The 15626-nt window shown below is 45.4% G+C and overlaps 1 protein-coding gene across 2 annotated transcripts in view; it reads right to left on the bottom strand.

Moving 5' to 3' along the window:
• The window catches only part of NDEL1 (nudE neurodevelopment protein 1-like 1), an 18885-nt gene extending 7796 nt beyond the window's left edge, over positions 1 to 11089 (bottom strand). For both annotated transcript variants that reach the window (XM_009879999.1, XM_009880001.1), the window contains exons 1-7: positions 10990 to 11089; positions 9393 to 9546; positions 7978 to 8126; positions 6751 to 6887; positions 4115 to 4288; positions 3204 to 3295; positions 678 to 829 (exon numbers count right to left, since the gene is read on the bottom strand). In XM_009879999.1, the coding sequence (XP_009878301.1) occupies positions 678 to 829; positions 3204 to 3295; positions 4115 to 4288; positions 6751 to 6887; positions 7978 to 8126; positions 9393 to 9546; positions 10990 to 11075 (944 nt within the window). In that variant the 5' untranslated portion in view covers positions 11076 to 11089. The remainder of the gene's footprint in view (positions 1 to 677; positions 830 to 3203; positions 3296 to 4114; positions 4289 to 6750; positions 6888 to 7977; positions 8127 to 9392; positions 9547 to 10989) is intronic.
• Positions 11090 to 15626: the final 4537 nt, after the last annotated feature.

The following is a 15626-nucleotide window of genomic DNA, read 5'->3' as shown; positions in this document are numbered from 1 at the left end:
CGCGTCCCAGTATCCGACAGGAAGCCCTAACCACGGGCGAGTCACGGGAGACACGTGGGGTTTTTTTTCCTGTGAAAGCAGTTTCTGGCTTCAGGGCTGACGCACAGCACAGCCAGCATGGAGGCAGCTGCCCCCTCAGCCAGCCAGAATTACGCCATTAATGACATTTTCTTTTCCCCTAATACAGGGGGAGGCAGAGCAAACAGAGCACCACCCTCCAAGTGAGCATTTGCTGCCTGCACTCAGCTGTTCTCAGCAAGGGAATCTCCAGATTTGCTGTTAATGTACTTCCCCACGCACGAGCGCACCAGTAGCTATGGCAACTCCATCACTACTTACTGGAGATCCTTTCAAAAGGCACGTTCACTTCACCAGCGGGTTTGCTGCCTGGGGTTTTTGTATAACCCAAGATGCAGCCGCCAAGAGATCAGGCAGCAGAGGGACAGAACAGGCACTGACATCCTACCAGCTAAGGGACAATCACGCTTGCTTTTCTCTTTCCTTTACAGAAATCAGCGCTGTCACCTTCCCCATCCCTTTGAGACTTCAGCTCCACAAATTATTTGTCCTATAGGATGAAAGCTGTGGTGGGCTAAAGACAAGCCAAGGGAAACTTCTGCTCCAAGTAGCATTCTGAAATGCACTCCTCTTTAGGGCAAAAATCTATCCTTACTTACCCTTTGTCAAAGAAAGAAGTATGCCCCGGATGAGGGTACTTTGTGCCATTGCTGTTCATAATGCCGCTGTTAACGTTCCCTGAAATGTAGGATTTCCGTGATGCCTGGTCCTTTGCAAAATTTCTGCAAGCAGCTAATTTGGATTCTAAGGCCTGTGAAAAGGAAAAAAGATGTCAAAAAATTAATACCATTAAGAGAAAGGATTTTGCTGTTTGAGTTCAGGCTTGTCATGACCCCAAGATCACCATGATCATGACCCCACTGTGATCATCTTTGTCATAAACCGAACTAAAAGGGAACAAAGCTGTTCTCTGTCACGCAACCACAAAGGAAATCCACACAACAAGATGCTGATGCAGACTGCCAGGCATGACTCAGTTCCATTAGGGCTCTGATTTTAGAACTTATCAACTCTCAATTAATTACCTAAAATAAGGAAGCCAACACCTAGCAGAAGTTACCAAAACTTGCTTCAGCAGCTGCAGTAAGGCTGCCATAAGCAGCCAATCAGAAGACTAAGACAGAGCCTGAAGCGGAATCCTCAAATTTTGGGAGGGACTGTGTATTTGGAAAGTTGATTATTCCCCTCCCCCCCCCCCCCCCCCCGCCCAGGACAACGCCTTCTAGCATTTCTTTCTTAATCTTGGCCTGCAAAACAAAGCCAGTTTCTTAAGCCTCACTGATATATTTCAGAACAAGCGGTGCTACAGCCACAGGATCAGAAGGAGGAATCAAAGGCAGCAGCTAAGCCCGTCTCCGTGGTCTGTACCTCATCTCTACTACCACCAAGGAAGGCCGGTGAGATCTTTTTTCCCTATACAAGGTGACAGTCTCTGCCTCATCCACTGACTCCTGGCAGGAGTGAGACCAAAATCCTGATTCTCTCTTTCACTTCATAACACCACCTGCCCTTTCTGCCATCGGTCACAAGCTGAGGCTTAACCCGAGTATCTGTCCGGTCTAGCAGAAAGTTCTTGCAGCTATTTGTTACATCCACCCCATGCATGGGGGCATTCACGTGCTTGCAGATGCGCACGCTGGAGACAAAAACTCATCTCCCCAAATACGGGGTTTGGTCCTGTTCCATGTAGAAAAATATTCCGTTAATAAGGCACTGACATGCTATCACAGGTAAGTGAACGCTATACAGTCGTCTTCTAGAAATCCATGTAAGCTTACTTAGTGACTATATAGGCAGATACAGATAACTACCCATCTCTTGGTCTCAAAGCACCTATCAGCTGGAAATAGCCCGAGTGATCTGTGCCAAGTGACGCTCGTCTCAGCTGCAAGCAAGAAAGCTGAGGGGAAACCTCCTGCAGAGAAAGGGAGTCTAAGGCTTGGGATGAGGCATCCTGCGAGTAGCAAAACCTAAAGAAATCCTGAACATCCGATAATTGTCACTAAACAAATGGGTGAGCTGGAATTTTGTATTGGTGGCAGAGCGTGTGTCTAAGAGCAGGCTGGGAAAGAAGCACGCTTATTTGGCATTTCCTGTCCTCGCAGAGTAATCACACAGGATTGTGATTAAGCTCCCTAAATCCCCTGCAGACTCTTACTCACAATGATCCCATTTTAAACATGTCACTCCGTAACCCCAAGTCATCCTGCTGCCCTTTCAAACCAACGACGAGCTCACTGGCTCCAAATGCAAGCAACAAGGTAGTTTTTCATTTCAAACTCTGCTAAATCAACTGTCTGTACTGCAGCTATTGCCATTCTCGGTGTTAGCCACAAGAGACGGAGCAAGGCCAGCACCGGAGGCTAGACACCGAGGCTGTCCATGCTTCCACTCATAACACTAACCACTGAGGCACGTCAACAGGCTTCTTGTAACTCAAAAGTCTTGTCTTCACTCAACTGGAAAGCCCAGAAACCTAAACAACACTGTAACAGATGTTTAAACCACTTCTTCCCTGCTTATACTGGTAATCCCTTTAAGGACTCATGCGTTTCACTTCCCCATCAACAACTACAGATGGGAACATTTGGCTTTCTCCCGATTTATTTTCTCACTTTCTGATCAAAGGTTTCTAGATGTTTTTTGGGTTTTTTTCCCCTCCATTTTCAGCACCTGTTGCAGATTTCTCCAGGCACAAGAGGAGACACTGGCAGCGTGATCTCAGCTCCCCTCCCATGACACACAGGAACTGTGCAGCAGGCACCCAGAGTCTGAGGTCCAGTCCTGCATCGTGGTCTCATTAGAGAGGAAGCCACAGACCCCATTTGAAGTAAGAACAAGTGGCTGATGGCTTCTAACCCCATATACCCAAGTGCTTGAGAAACTTTTTACTCCAAATATCAATTTCATCACCCAAAACTGGCATCAAAACCTCAGTAACATGCTTTGTAAATCAAGATAATTAAAAAAGCCCGTATCGTCACATACTAAACACTGAGTGTGGACGATGTGGAAACTACAGCATGCACTCAGCGTGGCCCAAGGCCTTGTTGTAATCGCGCACAAGGATGAAAGCTCAGTGACAGCAGCACAGAGCCAGGAATGCTTCAGTTCAGAGCACTCACCCCCACTTTCCGTAACAGATCTCCCACAATGTTGAGTGCAGATATTCTAGCTGAAGGAGTAAGGGGGCTGGTACCAAATCCATTTGGTATAGCTGCAAATACAGACACATTTTATTATATGCTCCACTCCTCCACAGAGTTGTTTTTTTTTTTCTTAATTCAAGTATATCAGTTCTACATAAAAAGGTAAATCTAAACTCCTACTACAAGCTATTCATACAATTACCCAACAATAACGCACAGGCTATATGATCCCTAGCCATGGGAAAACAAAAAAGCTTAATTCCTGTCCACTGCCCTCTTTCCCATTAGACCTACATGCAGAGTTCATGCACTCTCCATCTGCAAGGCTATTGCCCACAATCCATCTAATCCAGCCAGAGCTTCCTCTGGAATCTACTCATTCTAATTTGAAAAATAATGTATTAATCCTTGTGATTGTCCTCAGCCTTCCAGATGGGGAAGGGGACTGGAGTAGCATCCTGCTGCCTCACAGAGAGTACAAGACCCCTGAAAAGTATGTGTGGTTACAGAGGCAGTCTGGATTGTTTGAATTCCTGCCTACCGTTTACCCACCACTGCTACTCCACACTGAAGCAGAAATATCAGTCACTGCACCTTCCTGCAATCCCAAACGTCTTCAGAGCTCTACTGCAGGTGTCTACTGCAGCGTAGAAACGTCCAACCCCCCAAAAGCGGTATTTAAGCTTCACTGTCCTTCTTTTCAGTGCTATTTACTCATTATACTCCTTAAATGCACCTGATGCTGCCCCAGGATTTAGAGACACCTTATGCAACGCGTGTGGGATCCACATGTACCTACAGTTACTCCAAGTTCCCTAACAAACACCTGGTCTGAAATTGTTTGTTAACAAGCTGAACATACCAGACACAGTTTCTATGAATTATACCTTTGGGGGAAGGAAAACTATTTTCTGATCCTTTTCCAACGGGCGTAGCTGGCAAGGAGAGAGACGCCTGGACAGCCGAATCCATCTTTTCACAGTCTAGAGTGGGAGAACTGGGCGCTGACTTTCGGGTGACTTCTTGTTGCCTCTCCCGTACTGCTAGCTCTTGCCGTAAGTCTGAGGGGTGATAGAAGAAAAACCCCACACGTATTGGTGACTGATTTCTCAAACACTTTTACTCATTTGGGAAGGAGAAGGAGACAATTTGCAACAACACTATTAATTGCCTGCTGCTGGCTCTCTCCAGCAGCGAGGACCCCCACCTCAGAGCAGTCACAGCCCAACACCATCACCTCCAGTCTCAGCTGGGAGTAGCGAGGCAGCAAACACAGCCCTCCTGGGACCAAAGAGCTGCGTGGCCCCAGCGAGCGTGGCAGGGGACTTTGCCTCAGTATTTTTTCCCCACCTGTAGTGTGAGCCCCATGGAAAGCGTGTTACAAAAACTGTAGCTCGACAATAACGCATACTGAACTACATTCAGGTCCTGCTCAGAGGTTGGAAAAAGGGAGGAATGACCTATGCTCATGTTTCCAATTCCCCATGTTGTTCTTCCAGTTAATAATCCACGGGACTCCACGCTAGCCAAAGACAGTCAAAGGTTTGTATCCGGTTTCTTGCTGCCTCAACAAGTAAAAGAACAGACTGGAGAGGGTGGGTCCTCCAAACGACAGGAAAAGAGACTTGAGATTAGGAAACCTGTGTTTTATTCTCACCTCCTCTCCAGATTGCTGCTTACCCCTACCTTTCCCCCTCCCATTTCCACACGCATTTGCTAAAAAGGGCATCCAGCACAGTTCAGCAATGAATCTATAAAATCCTTAAAAGGGACTAGATGCAAATAAACAATACATTACAAAGGGTTGTTCCTTTTTGGGTAGAGCAACTTATTCTTTTACAGACCTCTTATTCCTTGTCTCAATCTGGTATAATCATAGAATGGTTTAGGTTGGAAGGGATCTTAAAGATCATCTCGTTCCAATCCCCTGCCCTGGGCAGGGACACCTCCCCCCAGCCCAGGTTGCTCCGAGCCCCGTCCAACCTGGCCTTGAACACCTCCAGGGATGGGGCAGCCACAGCTTCGCGGGGCAACCTGCCCCAGGGGCTCACCAGCCGCACAGTAGAGAACTTGCTTCTAATACCTCACCTAAATCTCCCCTCTTCCAGTTTGAAACCATTCCCCCTCATCCTATCACTACATGCCCCTGCAAAATGTCCCTCCCCAGCTCTCCTGGAGCCCCTTTAGGTACCAGAAGGCTGAAATTAGGCTTCCCGAAGCCTTCGCTTCTCCATGCTGAACAACCCCAACTCTCTCAGCCTTGTGCAAGAGAAAATTAGTTGTACATTATGACTTTGAAGTTATTATACATATTTAGAACTGATTTTCAGTAAAATGGCACAGCTGAAACGAAAACCTATCGTGGCTGTTCAACCAGAAATGTTGCATTCGAGTTTGACATCGTATGAGCCCTTTTAGGGGCCTATAGTGCTCCTGCTTGTTGTCAGGGGGAAGTAACATGTAGCTTTGCTACCCTAACAAATGCTAAGAATTTCCAAATGACTCATCCAAGAAACAAGATGTCTTTTTTACCAATTATTCCAGTTTTCTTGAGAACAGTCCATAGGTTTTGCTGGTTTTTCCAGTATTATTGCCCTAACCCCAAATTACTATACGTACATTTCCTCAGAAAATACTTAATCTCCCTTTTCCCATTTATTACAAAAACCCAGTGCTTCCAATAGAGGCCTTCAATTTCTGGGGCACAAGCTTGGTTCAAAGAGGTTTACGAAGACGAAAAACAACAGAAAAGCCCAGCCTGCTGTCAAGTGTGTTGGCTTCCACTCAGACCTAGGCTGTAACTGAGGAATTATTTTAGAAACCTTCACTTGGGAGACAAAGTTGAAACCCACTAATCTCTAAACTACATTAATGGGAGGCATAGGCTTACAAGCAGATCATCCCCACTATTAGAGGAATCAGTTTCCACCAATCATTAAAAAAATGCTTCCACAGCATCCTCAATGTGAAACCCAATGGGGAATTCCCAAATCCTAATCATATCCCAGAACGCTATCCCAGGCATCTCTGATCTCGCAGGTCTATCCACAGTCCTCACTGGACTATCTTAAATAAACTAGGCAATTTCCAAAAGATTTAGAAGGAACACAGGAGACAGTATTTTTTAAAGTTATTTAACCACTTATCATGTATTCCCCTGTCTTTTATCTTGCTTTACCTTCCTATAAAAGGCACGAAACCACAGCGAGTGGCAACTTTTGAACTTTGCTCAACTCTATTACGTCTGTGGAAGACAGTATTTTTGTACTCACCCAGGCTAAAAATTCTGAATGAATCTGATATTGATTTTGCCCTACATGAGGAAACTTTTCCTCTTAGCTACACTGGACATATAAAGACTAGAAAACACACAGTTAGTAAGTAATACCTAACGCTTACATTACGCATCCAGTTCAAGTCTCATTATGTGAAGCTTTCTATAAACATGAGCTTTGGTTGCTACACGTCTCTGTTAGCGAGCCAACAACGTACCAAGACACAGAACTAATCAAGCAAGCCATACCTCTGGCTTCATCCTTTAATCTCTGTACAGAAACTAGCAACGATTCCTTGTCATCCAGTTCACTTTCTAAAAAGGCATTTCTCTCAATAGCCTGGTTCAGCCTTTGTTCAAAGTCTTCCAATGAAACTATTGTTGCCCTAGAAACAAAATCCAGAATATTAGGTTCTTCAGCTCAGCAAACATAAAAGCGTATTGAAAAACATAATAGAGGAAAAATGTTAGCAAGGTCTATATTCAAGTCAGTCATTTGAAAGCTATGGAAATGCTTCTTAGAAAGGACTAATAAACTCCAAAGAAACAGGGGAATAAGATGAAAAGAAAATGATAGCATCTGGCTCTCAGAGATGTACCAAAGAGCTGGGAAAGAGCCAGTCCAGCGCGCCCATCTCCGTTTTTCCTAAGCTGTGCTCCAAAGCCATATATTTAATCAGTGCATTAGCTCAGGGGGTGCTGCACTCTCCAGAGCTCTGGCCAGGCAACAGCCCAGCGAGCGCAGAAAGCGGGGCACTGGGGTATTACCTAAGACCCAATTCATTCCCTGATTTCAGTGGGATAACTCATGTGTGTCAAAAGTTAGTCATGAGGTTAAGAGCCTTGTGGAAACAGGGCCTCAGCTCTCAGATCTTTTTGCCAGATAGCCAGAGGCTCATTCCTGGTCCCACTGAATCAATGGCAAAATTCCCATTCAGCAAAACGGAAGCATGACCTACTCCTAAACCGGGCGTTTCTGACAGCAGCCTGATCATTTTATGCACTTATACAGGATACATTTGTTCCCTACAGTCATTAAGCTGTTATGCAAGGGAAGGAGAGACTCCTTTGGCCTGTTTTATTTAAAAGGCACTATGTAAAGCACTAGGTTCTTACTTCAAAGGGGCTTTGAGCTACAAGGATCACAAATATATTTCAAGAGTCAGCTAGTTGGTAGTATCAAAAGCAGCGCTCTGGCCTAGCTTGCTCTGAGCCTGCTTGCACTGCTTGTTTCTCACAGGAACATAAAGCACTTTAGTCCCCCTGCCTTTCCTGCTGTAACATAACTACCAGCTGATGGAGGCGAACTCCAGGGGTAAACTGCCGTGTTCAGAGAATCAAGTGTCTTGGGGTTTGTTTGGGTTCCTTTCAGTGTGCATTATTTTCCCTCTTAAAGAATAATAAAATGATCAACCTGAATAGCAAAGAAAAGATCTAGTAAAAGCTTTAAGGTGAGAAGAGGTCAGCAGCCTTCACCTCTTTGCACGTTCCAAGTCGTCATTGGCCTGCTCCAGCTCCCTCACGTACTTATGCAGCTGATCTTTAACAGCCCGTGTCTGGCTCAGGTCATCCTCTAACAACGACACTTGCTTGTAACTTTGTGCATACTGATGCTCCAGTTTCTCCTGAAAGAAAGAAGTAGCGAGATAAGTATCAGTCACTTACACTCTCCAAGACATCAGCAGTAAAACGGGACAAAGAAAGCAACAGACTCACTGCAGTCTGCTGCCATGGGACTGCGGGTAATACAGAGCAGAAACTGGAGAGGTAGAAGGAATGTGCTCAGAACATCAGAGCTGGACACAGTGTAAAATCACAAACGCTGCATTGTGCACAGACATCTCGCCACGACACAGCTGGCTGCTCAGAGATGCATCCCCTGCATCTGTTCCCAACAGCCTGCACTGACAGCTGCTCTGAAGCCTCACACATCTAGGAAGCCAGAGAGAAATCTAGCTGCACAGCCTCCCCTTCGGTGCCTCTCCCTTGACAATACCCACACTGCTTGCAGAACTTGTCCGACATCTCCATTAGCAAAAATAAGAGCCACTGAAATCTGTTACAAAATCTCCAGGTCCACAAGCTCATCTTCGAAAGACTGGAAGAATTCATTCCCAAACACGCTCCCACCAGCTCTGAGGGTACAGGTAGGGGCTTATGGAAAAACTACTGACCTTATAAAACATGTGCTGACCTTAAAGATAGAGCTGAGGTTGGATATGTGAACAAGTAATTCCATAAACTTTATTTCCACTGGGTAAGTTTCCAACCTCTGCGTTCACAAAAATAACCCAAGACTACAAAAAATGACCTTTTTCCAAGATTCGAAAAGGGAACTTGTTAACAAAGAGGCATCAATTAAAAGTCACCTTCTGCACATGCAGATCCTTATGTAATTCCTGCCTCCACAGATACGGCTGTTAAGGAAGAATTAAGAGACTCTCTCTGAAAGATGTGCACAAATCTTCAGCTTTCTTTAAAGTCTCATAAAACCAAGGAGATCTTCTGGGGAAAAAAAACTAGTATGCAAAGACAGATGATAACGCAGTGGTCTGACAAAACATACTTGTGTTTTCCGCCCTGTTGCTATGCTGACATTGCCTGCATAACTAATAAAGCTACTACTTGGCAAAGCCTAGAGAATTCAAACAAACGAGCACAAACTCCACGACAAGAATTTCATGATGTGAACAAGAAAAATTCTGCCAGAAATTTCCCTGGTAAGTTGCTGGCCTTATTTGGAGTACATGCCGTACTCAAGTCCGGATCTTAAACAGACAACTCCTTTACTTCATCTGGATATTCAGCGACCAGTAACAGACCAGATAATCTAAAATGAGATCCTAGACCTATCTGTAAGAAGAGGCAATGCTGTTACAGAAAAGATCTACCTTTAACGTTTCCACTTCATACTTCAGTCTTTGGTTATCTGCTTGCAAATCTCTATTCCGCTGCTCAGCTTGCACTAGCTGTGCCTCCAACTCAGCTTCTAATTCTCTGCTTCCCTCCTGAAATTCAGCCAGCTCTTCACGAGCTTCCTGGAAGCTGTAAGGAAAGGATTTAATCAGTTGAAAATTCAGCATCTCCCAAGTTAAAACAAAATCCACAGCTCTTTTTAAAATAATAAGCTGAAAAAACAGGAGTTCGGAGTACTTAAGTGTCATCCACAGACCTCTCAGGGGAAAAAAAACAAACAAGGGAAATAGAGAAATTACTCATTAAGCTTAGCTATAAAAGGAAATTAATTCTCTTACATCAAACAAACAGCTACATTAAATGCATGTGTGAATACAAACTTGTATCAAAGCTATTTACAGGATTCATGGGAGTCTGACAACCACTTTGTACTCCATTAGATTTCACTGCTAGGAGTCAACGAATGAAATAAACATTTAGCCTGGTTTTGGTCAAAAACTGTAAAAGAGAACAACAGCTTCTAGATCTCTGCACTACCTGGAAATTTAAGGTTCTCGAAAAGCACGAAGGTTTGAATCTTAGGGTTATTGAGCAGTGTGGCAGGAAGCCAGCACATACCTACCTTGTATTACTGCAAGTTATTAAATACTAGAAGTAGTCACTCCACATACTTTGCTTATTAAATTTGCATCTTTACCATACATAATAGCTCTGCTCCTAGCAAGCAGCAGAGAAAACTAACAAGGTTTTAGGAAACAATATACTCACTGGTGTCCAAGAGAGAAAATTTTCTGACACCTTAAACCAAGTTAGGATGGGCTCCTCCACATACCCACCCCCAGAAAAACACCAAAACCAAGCAAACAAGCATCTTGGGCTCTTTGGTTTTGAGAAAGCTTTAAATGGCTTTATCTCAATTGCACATGAGTAATACTGAATGCAAGGAAAGCTTTCCAAAGAAAATAAACTGGGACCCTCTAATGCCCCCCACTCCAAAAAAAAAAACAACCAACAAACCCCCAAACAAACCCCACCCCCACAAGAAGCACAGCATTACTCAAGACAACAACCTCTCTTGTCATTTTTGGTAACCAAAAAGCCCTGCGCCCCCCCAAAAGATATAAACCACTGGTATAGGCTGGACTATGAGGTAGAATAAATTGCAGCAGACACCAAATCAGCCACTTTTCATACCACTAATTCAAATACAAGAAGCTCGAGGGAAGAGTAATGACACAAGGCAAGCCCAAAAGTGCCTTCTTATGACAAAACATCAAGATAGTACTTAAGGCAGCACTTTAATTAGACAAAGATGCACATGATCGCAAAAAGGGCTCTGCTCTTGCTCAAACATGCTCGAAACATAGCCTGGAGTTCATGGCATGGTAACGCTGTGCAAGAAACACTCAGCTCCCACAAGGCTGGGAATTTTAAAGCTTGACTTAAAGCTGGAAAGGCAGAGATTCTTCCTAAAATATCTAATACCCATCTTGGCATAGCCTTGCAAAGAAATAGATTAAACAATGTTCTGGTCATTAATAAAAACAAATCCAGCCTGCAAATCTACAATACCTTTGTTTGTATTTCAAGGAAAGCTCTTTCCAATACGCAGTTTCCTCCTTTGGACTCGAAAAAGTTGGGATTTCTTCACTGTCCATGATCAATACGACCTGCAGGATACAAACATAAGAATACACTCAGGATAAATAGACAGGCAGACTGCCCCTAAAACTGCTGCTAAGTACTGGGCTTCACTGCCACAGCCTTTCTGACAGCGGCATCCAGACTTGGCACCCACAAGAGGGCTGTTAATGATCCCTAACAAGCATCATTCAGCACAGAGACCTGCCGCAACAAGCAACGTAATTTTATCCAGCTTCTGGAAATGCTCATGCAGCAGCCTGAAATGAGACAAGAAATTTTGGCTGTATTTTGTACCTGCCACTGAAACAGTAGTTAATGCCACAGGCCCACTTAGGACCACAGTTGGTAAAGATATTAAAACTTACAGCTATCACAGTTTCCACTTCCCTTTGTTAAATGTTCTTAAAGACATTTTGCCTCCTGTCACCAACACAGCGACGCACACTACAACTCCTATTAGAGCTGCAAAGGCATGTAATGAACAAGGACAAACGCTCCGAGGTCAACCACTAACACGCTGTGCTGCAGAGATTAAAATTCAATTTACTCTGCCTGTGTTGAATCCCAGCTAATTCCTGTTTTCGTGTAAAACCCACAGGTAACAGAAGTTAGCCACACAGCTTTGCTCCTTCTGTCCTCTCAAACAGACACAAGAAAGATCTGCCTGTCTCATAAAATTAAATCGTCGTAGTCATGTCATAGAACAGTGCTTCCAGCCTGGAGGTGCTCAGAGGACCAGTTTCCTACCCAAGGGGGAACACACTCTCTGGATGAGGACCTCCTTTCTTCAGCTGCATCACCACTGGGTGCCATGTGCACTGCTGCTCGGCTATTAGCCAGTGTAAGCAACACAGCCCAACGCGTACTGCTTCTACTGCTGCTCAGTAATGGAGGAATACACGGTCCAGATGGTCACAAGACATTCGAGGCCTCAACACACGCCAGGTCTCAGAAGCTGATGAAGATGAAGAGGTGGTCGTGGTCCTGCAGGACCAAGAGCAGTGGTCAGATAGGCACAGTTCCCGGCCACAGCCGGGAGATGCACCGTGTACCATTTCTGAGCTCTCTCCAAGCAATGCCCCGACTCTCTTACTCACAGGCTTTTCTATTTTTCCATCCTCAAAACCAAGACTCAAATTCTGTTATTAACACCCAGAAAAGAATAAGCTGAAACCAACCTCTTCCGTGTTTAAAGCAGAGGCTTTAAACAATGCTTGCATCGAGCTCATCAATCAGTACCAGCTGACCTAGAAGTCCTGACTTTCACACTCTAACAGGCATCAACAGCCAACACTGTCCCTTCAGGCCTAAAATTGTCACACTAATATGTCCTGCATCTCAGTGACCCACATTTTAGACACCTAAAAGTAGGACAAAACAATCCCATGCTTTCATCAGAGGGCAGACAGGCTCATTTCAGAGACTGGCACTTATCTCACAAATAAAGTGAGGCAGAACTGGCACATTTGTTCTTCAGCTGAGACTGCATCTGCCACAATCCGAGGGTACGAGATCAAATTTATCCAGAGGGTAAATCTCTTAGGGGGCTCAAAACCACCCCGACACTTGCACGATGTTTATTTAACTTTACAGCTTTATTGTAGAAGCAAATTGTCATTAATCAGGTCTCCATGCTGCCTGAAAGACTGGATGGTGTTCCATTTTCTGCATTGCCCTGTACTGAGAAAATAAAACATACACATAGAGCCATTATAATTCCCCCTAGCACATATATTTTCAGTCCTGCTGTACCTCTTTAGAAAAAAATGTCTTTGGGTGTACTTACTTCAGCAGTTGCACCTGTTACCAAGGCTGCTTAATCACAACACAGGGATAAATCATAAGCCCGGTGCAAAAGACTGTTTACAGTGGAGGTAGAGCCCATGAATCACCTCCCAAACTGTGGCGGTTTCGCAGCCGGGTGCATTAAGGCGAGCAGACATCTGCTGTGGCTCAGGCACGCGTCAGGCAGCTCCCGAACCGCGATTCAGATTGCCAGGAAGAGGTGACCAGCTTGGCTCAGCGACCGCCGCGTGCTGCCCGTAACATCATTCCCACACTGACCTCACTGAAACCGCTTCCGTAAAAGCCTTCTGACCTTTCCCTCTAAGGCACTCGGCTCTAAACTGGCGCGCTCCGGGAGGCTTAGATCAGCAAGAAGCACATTTTCCCCAAAATAAATGAGGCGTAGCACAGAACAGGGTCAGCTCCCGCAGCTCCAGAGGAGCTGATCTCAAAAGGTAAACAGCCAGGAAACCACCCGTCAGCAAAATTCAGGATGCATTTAGAGAAAAGCTTGTACAAGGAAGCGTCTGACATCATTTCCTAGAAGTAGCCGCGATAAGGTCCGCCTGCGCTCACGACTCCTTCCCATCCGCTCACCCAGGGCGCACCCTCGGAAATGAACACCCCAGGAATCCCCGCACACAGCGCAGGCTGCGCCAGAAGCGGGATGGGCTGCCTGGGACCACAAGCGCTCACAGAGTCAGCAACTGCCAATGCAGGAGATTTTTATTGGTTTGGGGTCCGTCCGTCCCCCCACACACACACTCCCTTGTCAAAAGGCCCTTTCCTTGGAGACACCAGAGGGAGGAGATTCAGCCCTGTGGTACTCCAGGCCCCTCGGCAGCAATTCTTCCTTCCCAAACCCACCCCGCGGGAGCAAGCTGACCCTTTCCAAGTCCACCATCCCTTTTCTGCCTTGGTTAAAAACACGTGATAATTCATGATTACCCGTGCCCCATGTCTACCATCGTGCCCAACGCTATCAGCGTGGATTTTTGGTCTGCTGACTGCACTGCATAAACACTTACATCACATATTAAGGCCAGTGTGCAACACTAAGCTCCAACATCCACATCCTTGTTTTTGTACGCAGTTACATCCCTTGGCTTCCCTCGCACGCATGGGGGACAAGAGACAGAGATAAAGGCACATATACACACTGCAACAAGGTGGTTCAGGACCAAAACACTGCTCTGAGAGTTGGGAGATACAGAGAGTTTCCAAACCTGCCACCAGCACACATGTGGCCATAAGTAAATCACCTAACTTCTGCCAACCTTTGCCCATTCCTTCTATTTATGGCATAGAACCAGAGGCCTATCTAAGCACACGTATGCGCCCGTCAGAGAGCGACTGCTAGGCATTATCAGAACATAACCAGACAATTTTAAACATCTCGTGTGGGGGAGAGCAGATGCCCACGGAATACCAAGAGTTTAAGAAAAACTGCTTTGCTTCAGCCTGTTGCCGATTGTCCCAGCTCTGGGCATTATGTCAGGAGCTGAGAACCAGCACAGCGAGCCCTTCCTATTCACGGGCTTCTTTGCATACGTGGCACTCGCAGAATCAAGCCTTTGACAAAAAAGACTGAGGCTTTCAGGATACAGACAAGACAATGCAGCAGCATCTTCCAGGGAAAATGAGAGCCGGCTTATGCTGCTGCCCACTCGGAATTCATTACAACACAGCTTAGCATTCACACAGCGCCCTGGGAAAAACTCAGCTACGCGGGCATAACTCCAGGATCCGAAGCAGCTGTCAAATAAGAACTACGTTCAAAACACGGTGGCTCCTTTCAAGACCCCCCCCTTACACAGTCAGCAGGACAGAGTAACTCTCCACTGTTAAAATGGAACAGCTTTTCCACGCCGTGATCACTCCAAATAACTGCAGCTTGTAAGTTAAGAACTTCTCTAAATCCAGGGGGTTTTGTACAGGACAAATCTGGTTTCCCACCTCCAAAAGCATCCTTCCAAACGAGATGCTCAGTATCCTCTGGACATTACAAGAGCCAAAGGCTGACGGCAACATGTAGCAGAAGTAACAAAACAAACATGCAGACAGTATTTTTCAAGTACCTTAAAAAACCTTGCATTCAATGCCAAACCAAAATCTTCATAGAGCCACCTCTCAGCTAAGTCATGAAAACACAAACACAGCTTGAAGTGTAACACAATACCTTAAAAAAGCTGCCTGGGCTCTCCACGTGACTGCAGGCTGCTGCTACGGTTTGGATCAAGTATCAGACCAAAACACTAAGCTTGAAATGTAACACGGTGCTTCTACTTCTACCCACCCCTTCCCACAGTCAGGAATCCACTCCGCTCTCAAAGTCAGCTCAATTCACTGACGCATGGCGGTAAGGATGAGCTACAGAAACACATCCAAAATGATTCCAAGTACTGCTCGGAGGCAGCTGCAATTCACCCAGGATGTTCCTGCGGCATCTCAAGTGGCCGGATAAACCGTTCTTCCTGATTTTCATCAAGCCACATTCTCCCATTTAAAACTAGCTTATAAATACTTGCCATATAAAGTGAATGAATATTGTTTAGTGTTCATGAACGGGTCATTTTTCCTACAGGTAGGCCACCAGCTTTCTTCCTCACGGTCCTGTTTGCCCAGTATTTTCAGACAGCAAACACAAAGACTTAAGCAGAAGCAAAGCAAGGCCACACTGGTGTGACAAGCCCCAGCACTGAGACTCCCCCATCCACACTTTGCTGCCCCTCCACCGAAGGCAATGCAAATGTCCATCGACCTTTGGAATTAAACAAGTA

The sequence above is a fragment of the Charadrius vociferus genome, unplaced genomic scaffold (assembly GCF_000708025.1).
Source record: "Charadrius vociferus isolate BGI_N301 unplaced genomic scaffold, ASM70802v2 scaffold532, whole genome shotgun sequence".
NCBI classification, from domain to species: domain Eukaryota; kingdom Metazoa; phylum Chordata; class Aves; order Charadriiformes; family Charadriidae; genus Charadrius; species Charadrius vociferus.
This window is presented reverse-complemented; position numbering and strand designations above follow the sequence as displayed.